We start from the raw sequence: 8868 nt of genomic DNA on the forward strand, positions 1-8868 counted from the left end.
AATAAGTTCCACTATTTTATACCTAAATATTATAAGCTTACCAATATTGCTCCACAATAACATTAGGCAAATTTCTTAAAATGCTACAGTACTATTCCTGCACTATGTCATAAACAAAGTGCTACAATACAAACAGTATTTTTCTTTTCAAAGGAATACTGATCAGCTATTACTGTGTTTATTTTCAGGGGTAATCATAAGGATGAAGCCACTGTGCCTGATCATGGGCCTTTTGGCTCTTGAAGCATGCTTCTTGGTAAGTTTCATTAATCATGTTTTTATATTTTTCTCAGAACTATTAATTCAGATTTCTTTTCACATTAATAATGCTACCCTTCCTTATGTATCAGTAGCTATCAATCATTGATGAAATACTGTTTTGAGTGCTTTAATTTAAATTTAAATTTAAAATCTAATTTAAATAGCCACACGTGGCTTAAGGCTACCATACTGGATGATATTTTTTAAAGATTTTATTTATTTATTTAGAGACAAAGAGAGAGGGAGAGAGAGCATGAGTGGGGATAGGGGCAGAGAAAGAGAGAGAGAGAATCTCAAGCAGACTCCACACTGAGTACAAAGCCTAACATGGGGCTCAACCTCATGACCCTGATATCATGATGTGAGCCGAAATCAAGAGTCAGAGACACTTAACTGACTGAGCCACTGGACAATTTAGATCCATAATATCAGACTGCATTATACAGACATGTATAAATGTGGGTCCCCATATATTAACAATTTCATGAATAGGTAAAGCAAACTTATTGCAAATTTTTAATCCAATATACTTAAAGACACTATCTGAATATCCTTGAACATGTTATTTATTTTCATTGGGACTCTGTTTCCTTATCTATAAAATGAGATGCTTAAAATAGGGTGCCTGGGTAGCTCAGTTGGTTAAGTGACTGCCTTCAGCTCAGCTCATGATCCCAGAGTCCTGGATCAAGTCCTGCACTGGGCTCCCTGTTCAACAGGAAGTCTGCTTCTCCCTCTGACCTTCACCCTCCCATGCTCATTCTCTCAAATAAATAAATAAATAAAACCTTTAAAAATATATTTATATAGCAGTTTTTCTCAACCTAGGGCTCATGCATCACCTACATCAAAGTAATCCAACTCACCTATTCAAATACAGTATTCCACGCCTCATCCCAGAATGAATAAGGGTGTCTGAGAGTAGGACCTGGGAAAATGCATTTTGCATTGAACTCAGAAGTTACAGACATTTCTATTAACACCCACCATGTGTGAAGGACTGGGTTAAGCAACACAGACACTACTGAATATTCAAAGTTGTAAGAGACTTTAAAAAGACACTGGTTTGGGTTTTTTTTTAAGTATTAAAATTATAATTTCAAAATAGGGATAGATTAATTCCAGTTTAGGAAGAGATTAATTCCATAGTAATTTCTACCAAAGAACTATAAAATCTATTATATCAAATGGAAGGAAAAAAACTTTCTTTTCAGAAGACTACAACTTCTATAAAGCAGGCAATATAAAAGTATATCACTCTGAAGCAGTGCTTCTGTTCATCTACTCTCGGAAACTTGAATAAAAGCTGGTGATTTTAAGTCACTCGGGTAGCCTGACCTTACAGATGTGATAATTTTTGATAAACCAGTAAAATACACTGACATATTTAAAAGGTTATATTGTGTCTTACTGGCCCGACCTTAAAGCTGATTTTCAGTATTTTCTGTCTCAGAACATGAGAAACGCAGTTTATTTTAAAGGATCAGGCTTTGATTATCTAAACAATGGTTTTTTCTTTTTTCAACATAAACTTGAGAGCTCCAATAATATAAGCAGTTTAGCACAAGCATTTATTTTTATTTTATAAAAATTGTTTAATAGAATTTACTCATTCGTTATGTTAAAAACTCTCTTTGCAAACAGGATTGAAGGAAATTTCCTTAATCAGATAAAGGTTATCCTCAAAAGGACGGGGTAGTCCTTAGCACCCAGCTCTGGGATCACTCTGTTCTCTCCTGATCTAACAGACCTGTTGAACCTTCTCCTTGCCCCTTCTGAAAGCGGGAAAAAGTGAGCTACACAGGTCATCAAGATGTCTCTCTCCTCAATGAAATAGGCCTTTCATTGAAATAGGTCTTTCACCAACTTAACTGTATGAGATTCATGATGATTAATAATTACTGAAATATATAAATGTAAAGGGTAGAATACCCTTTCTATATGGGCAGGGTGGGTAGTAATATTGAGTCTTCATTCTGTATAGGTAATTTTTCCAAATGCTTTATAAACATTCACTCACTTAATCCTCAAAGCTAACCTAACAAAGGGACTACTATTAATCTCATTAGAATATAAATAAATTTAGACTCAAAGTATCCATGTCTTACCTGGATTGTTCCTAAACCAAGTAATACAGGAAATTAGCTGCAAAAACATAGCTTTACTATAAAGGAAATAGGTGAAAAGAAAGTAATAGCAACAAGGGAATTCAAGGCTGAAAGTGGACTCTGTTTAGAAAAGTAAATTGAACATTAATAATATTTGTTTTCTAAGGAAAACAAGACATTTAAGAGACAAACATTGAAGATGAAGGGTGGGAAAGGGGAAATTGACAGAGCTCTGAGAAAATACTTTTTTTTTATAAATAATTTTTTTTTAATTTTATTTTTTATAAACATATAATATATTTTTATCCCCAGGGGTACAGGTCTGTGAATCACCAGGTTTACACACTTCAAGGAAAAGGAAATATGTAGATTTTAATGACTTTGGTTGTGTGACCAGTAACTTGGTGAAGTCTGTTTGTAATTGCTTGCATTATTTTGGAGTAGGAGGAATGTCATCCTGACGGGATGCCTGAGAGCTCAGGAAGACGCAGAGAACTTTTTTTTTTCTTTTTAGAGGTAGAGAACTTTAATAAAATTGGCATAAACAGAAGATTGTAGGCCACTGCAGAATAAGGCTCAGTTAACCTAAGACACTTGAAAAGATTGCAGTGTAGTGCTAAGGGACCGTAAGTTTGTGATGGTACATTTGCCACTACTGTTCAAAAACCTGGAATCAGGAATCGGGGAGACAGATGATTGAGAAGACATAATCATAAAGTCTAGAATTTGCAAGGGCAAAGTGCCAAATGAACAAATACACGAAGGACCAGGGGCAGCAAGAAGGAAATGCAGACACGTGTTCTGTAGAAGCCCTCGGCAGAGTAGGAATTGTGCGGTCTTATCCCAGAGCACTGGCTTAGTTTCCCTCTCTTTGGCATGCCCTCTCCCTGCTCGACATTATTTCAGCTTCCTTGGAAAGCCTGCCTTCTCAGTGAGATGATCCTTAGTCTTTCCTCTATCCAAAACTAATCACTATAAATTTCTAATGTATTTGTTTCCTACACTATTTTTCAACTATTTTTATTTCCAAAAATTGAAGTTCCAAAAATTACAACCACTATACTAGGTGTTTACATAACAAATGGTAGCACATAAAATTTACTGAGCACGGTATCTGAGCCAACCAGTGCCCTAAGCAATTTACAAGTAATATTTCACAACAAATCTAACTCGAATCTGAGTCAACTCACCTACCTCCAATCTCAGACAACCTCAAAGTTATCTCAAACTCTAATGGAGGGGGCTGCATCTCTGGAATATCCTGCACTTTTTCCTAGGAAAAAAATTCTCATTATAAATTAGGAAAATATTTCAAACTTTACAAAGTTATAAAAACAAAGTTAAAATGACACTTAACCTCAATACCCAGAAATAAACATGACTACTGTTGGAAAAAAAAAAAAAGGAGGTGGGGGGGAGGAGATAAAAGGTAGATACTTTTATGAACATCATTTCCAGATAAGGAAAGAGAGTCTCAAAAAGGATTCCACATCACGCAATCTCTGAACAGTAGAGGCAGAATTCAAACCCTGGCATTAAACTCCAGGGTCTATCGTTCTGCTTCTGTTTGGACCATTTTGTACTGCCCTGTACTGTCACTACTTGGTCTGTAGACTCACAAAAGGCATGTCTGCATGCCCACAGCACCTACTTAAGTGTACTGAACAAAACAGGTGGTTCAATAATATGCTTATTTGTGTTCAAGGCTTGAAACAATCCTGAACTCTTGAATGAGATATAAAGAGACATTTTACCCTTTTGGAATTGATTCCAAGGATAGGCTCCACCAAAAGCACAGGATATGATTTCACCTACAATCTTTTTCCCCATCAATACTACAACAGCTTTCTTCTAAGAGCCCAGGCATTCAGAGGGTGAAAGAGAAATTTTCACTTTTTTCTGATACAAACTTACAGACTGTGTAACTCGGATACATATATAATAGTTTTCTATTGCTACATAACAAATTACCACAAATTAGTAGCTTAGTAAAAAGTCCATTTATTATCTCACAGTTTCTTTGGTCAGTCTCTCGCCTTGGCTTGGCTGGATTCTCTGCTCAGGGTTTCAGAGGGCTGAAAAGGTATTGTAAAGACTGTATTCCTTCCTGGACCTCAGAGTTCTCTTTTCAAATTTGCACGGTTGTTGGGAGAATTCAGTCCCTTGTTTACAGGACTGTGGTCTTTCCTGTCCAAAGGCAAGCTATAAGCCGTAGGGCCACTCCCAGTTTCAACTGAAAAACTACCATTTACTTCCATGTGGTCCTCTCCACAGCATGCTTCTTTGCTTTAAAGCCAACAGAAGAGCACTTCCTGCAGCTCCAAATCTCTCTGACTTCTGTGTCTGACCCATAGAACCTATTTAAAAGGACTCACCCAATGCCAGTATATGACAGCAGGGGGCAGGAATCTTGGGAGCCATCTTAGAATTCTGCCTGCCACAGACAGTATACATTCTTATGCTTGACTTTGAAATACCTAACCAAAAATTGTTCACTTCTGTTTTCCCACAGCCCAGTGAAAGTCAAAGAGGTCCCAGGAGACAATATCCACCTTGGCTTCCTCCTCCTTCTCCTCCTCCTCCAAATTTTCCTTTTGGTCCAGGATTTGTCCCACCCCCTCCTCCACCTTTTGGCCCAGGGAGAATTCCACCACCCTCTCCTCTACCTTTTGGCCCAGGGAGAATTCTACCACCCCGTCCACAACCTTATGACCCAGGGAGAATTCCACCACCCCATCCTCTACCTTTTGGCCCAGGGAGAATTCCACTACTCCCTCCACAACCTTATGGCCCAGGGAGAATTCTACCACCCCGTCCACAACTTTATGGCCCAGGGAGAATTCCACCACCCCATCCTCTACCTTTTGGCCCAGGGAGAATTCCACTACTCCCTCCACAACCTTATGGCCCAGGGAGAATTCTACCACCCCGTCCACAACTTTATGGCCCAGGGAGAATTCCACCACCCCATCCTCTACCTTTTGGCCCAGGGAGAATTCCACCACCCCTTCCACCACCTTATGGCCCAGGGAGAATTCCACCACCTCTGCCTGGAATCCATTATGGCCCAGGTTATCCATATCCACCTTTCCAACCAAGACCTTATCCAACTGGATCTCCAACTGGATACCCTTCAACTTATCCTCCCTTTACTCCTGAACCCCAAACACAAACTACTACAACAGACTCCACTACAACCACAACAGGCACCACTACCACCCAAACAAAGCCCACCACCCCCACAACTACCACTTCGACTCCCCAAAAGACAACTACCGCTTCGACTCCCAAAGAGACCACTACCGCTTCGACTCCCGAAGAGACCACTACCGCTTCGACTCCCGAAGAGACCACTACCGCTTCGACTCCCGAAGAGACCACTACCGCTTCGACTCCCCAAAACACAAGTCAGAAGAAGTTTCTAGATAAATTCCTTTCAATTTTTGGATGAGAATGAGATATTCATAAGCTCTGAACTTTGGGAATGAATAATCTTAGAAACTACCAAACAATCCACACAAACATTATGACAACAAAGTGAAAAATAAACAGTCTAGCAAAAATATGAAACCGCCAGTGTTGTCATGAATGCCACCAGTTTGTCACCACCACTGCCCCCACCCCCGGCATCCCAATGAAGATTAGTGCTGCCAGAAGCCTGACTTTGTAACATGAAGTCTAGGAGGTAATTAGGGGAAAATACAGTGAAATATCTGGACTTAAACTTAGGGTGATGGAGTGAGAAAATTAAGCGACAGGATGCCCTCCTGAGTACCACAACCCAGCACACAACTATGACACATAAAATAACAGGTTAATAGATATTTAAATTAATTAAATTAATTTAAATAATTAAATTAATAGATATTTAAATTAAATAATCTCAGCTCTCCCCAAAAAAGTCCCCCTGAAACATTCCTGAGTACCACCTGATCATTAATTATAGATAAATTTTCATATTATCTGCTCAATTCCAGAATGGAAATGCTTTTCTAGGAAATCAAAGTATTTAAATGAAAAATGAAGCAAAAGTCTTGGAATATGATATGAAAAAAACATTTTCCAAGCTAAGGAAGAAATACATGATGGTTTCAGACATCAATAATAAAAGGCAGATGGCTACGACACCACAAAGTTTTCCTTGCTTTCAACTATTAGTTAAGGTTTTAATCAAAAGTATTTCAGAAATGGCCTCACTATATCCTGAGAGCTGTATCTTTCATACAATTTTGACTGTTAAAGTACAAAACCCCATTTTCCTTTCAGGATACAACCACTCACACTGTCACCAAACACATGAATCAAAATTTCTCAAAGATATCTAATGTAAGCATAGTTTTGTTTACATGTGCTTAATGTTATCTTTAACCCTACAGATAGTTGTTGAGAATCTACTATGATACAGAATCTGTTCCCGTAGCTGAGCAATTAACAATACGGAAGCCAGTCAAAGTCACTACCTTCACGGAGCTTCCATTGTAGTATGACAAAAAAAAAAAAAAAAAAAGTAAATACACGTATATATAAGAGGTGAGAAGTGCTTTGAAAAAATAGGAAAGGTAAAAAGATATAAAGTAGCGTTTTATTGAGATAATCAGAAAGAACCTATCTGATAAAGTAGTATTTAAGCAAAGGCTTGAAGAATGTTAAGAAGTCAAGTATTCAGGATTTTTCCATTTTTTTGAGTGAGGCTTGGATGGCTATGTATTTCCCCCTTCGGACTGCCTTTGCTGTATACTATAGGTTTTGGACCAATAGATCTTCATTCTCATTGGTTTCCATGAATTGCTTAAGTTCTTCTTTGATTTCCTGGTTGATCCAAACATTATTAAGCAGAGTGGTCTTTAGCTTCCAAGTGTTTGAATTCCTTCCAAACTTTTTCTTGTGGTTGAGTTCCAGTTTCAAAGCACTGTGGTCTGAGAATACGCAGGGAATAATCTCAGTCTTTTGGTATCGGTTGAGCCCTGATTTGTGACTCAGTATGCGGTCTATTCTGGAGAAAGTTCTGTGTGCACTTGAAAAGAATGAGTATTCTGTTGTTTCAGGGTGGAATGTTCTGTATATCTCTGAGGTCCATTTGGTCCAATGTGTTATTCAAACCTCTTGTTTCTTTACTGATTTCCGGCTTGGATGATCTGTCTATTCCTGAGAGTGGTGTGTTTAGATCCCCTACTATTAATGCATTCATAGCAATATGACTTTTTATTTTGATTAACAGTTGTCTTAGGTAGTTGGCTGCTCCCATGCTGGGGGCATAAATATTTACAATTGTTAGATCTTCTTGGTGGATAGGCCCTATCTATCATAGATAGAATGATGTAGTGTCCTTCTTTATCTCTGACTACAGTCTTTAGTTTAAAATCTAATTTATCTGATATGAGAATAGCTACCCCAGCTTTCTTTTGAGGCCCGTTGGCATGAAAGATGCTTCTCCATCAGCCACAGCAACTTCTTTCAAGACATGTCTTGAAAGGCAAAGGAAACAAAAGCAAAAATGAACTTTTGGGACTTCATCAAGATCAAAATCTTCTGCACAGCAAAGGAAACGGCCAACAAAACAAAGAGGCAACCCATGGAATGGAAGAAGATACTCACAAATAACACTACAGACAAAGGGCTGATATCCAAGATCTATAAAGAACTCCTCAAACTCAACACACACAAAACAGATAATCACATCAAAAAATGAGCAGAAGACATGGACACCTCTCCAAAGAAGACATACAAATGCCTAACAGACACATGAAAAAAGGTTCATCATCATTAGCCATCAGGAAGATTCAAATCAAAACCACACTGAGATACCACCTTACACCAGTTAGAATGGCCAAAATTAACAAGACAGTAAGCAACAAGTGTTGGAGAGAATGTGGAGGAAGGGGAACCCTCTTACACTGTTGGTGGGAATGCAAGTTGGTGCAGCCACTTTGGAAAACAGTGCGGAGATTCCTTAAGAAATTAAAAATAGAGCTACCCTATGACCCTGCAATTGTACTACTGGGTATTTACCCCAAAAATACAGATGCAGTGAAAAGAAGGGCCATCAGTATCACAATGTTCATAGTAGCAGTGGTCACAGTTGCCAAACTGTGGAAAGAACCAAGATGCCCTTCAACGGATGAATGGATAAAGAAGATCTGGTCCATATATACAATGGAGTATTATGCCTCCATCAGAAAGGATGAATACCCAACTTTTGTATCAACATGGACAGGACTGGAGGAGATTATGCTCAGTGAAATAAGTCTCAAGCAGATAGAGTCAATTATCATATGGTTTCACTTACTTGTGGAGCATAAGGAATAAAACAGAGGACACTGGGAGATGAAGAGAAGTGAGTTGGGGGAAATCATAGAGGGAGATGAACCATAAGAGACTGTGGACTCTGAGAAACAAACTGAGGGTTTTGGAGGGGAGGGGGGTGGAGTGTTGGGAAGGCCTGGTACTGGGTATTAAGGGGGGCACGTATTGCATGGAGCACTGGGTGTGGTGCATAAAC

General features: G+C 38.7%; 1 protein-coding gene across 1 annotated transcript; it reads left to right on the top strand.

Annotated features, from left to right (window-relative positions):
• Positions 1-202: 202 nt before the first annotated feature.
• LOC125094194 (submaxillary gland androgen-regulated protein 3A-like) lies at positions 203-5820 on the top strand. Its single transcript, XM_047719865.1, has 3 exons — positions 203-256; positions 4882-5030; positions 5346-5820. Exons 1-3 carry the CDS (start codon positions 203-205, stop codon positions 5818-5820), a joined length of 678 nt encoding a protein of 225 aa, XP_047575821.1.
• Positions 5821-8868: the final 3048 nt, after the last annotated feature.

The sequence above is a fragment of the Lutra lutra genome, chromosome 2 (genome assembly GCF_902655055.1).
Source record: "Lutra lutra chromosome 2, mLutLut1.2, whole genome shotgun sequence".
NCBI lineage: Eukaryota > Metazoa > Chordata > Mammalia > Carnivora > Mustelidae > Lutra > Lutra lutra.

Bases quoted from the DNA above. Each gene is read 5' to 3' on its own strand.
- LOC125094194 (XM_047719865.1), top strand. From the start codon at position 203: ATGAAGCCACTGTGCCTGATCATGGGCCTTTTGGCTCTTGAAGCATGC. The intron at 257-4,881 runs GTAAGTTTCATT...GTTTTCCCACAG, and splicing joins CTCTTGAAGCATGCTTCTTG to CCCAGTGAAAGTCAAAGAGG. The intron at 5,031-5,345 runs TCTACCTTTTGG...ACCCCATCCTCT, and splicing joins AGAATTCCACCACCCTCTCC to ACCTTTTGGCCCAGGGAGAA.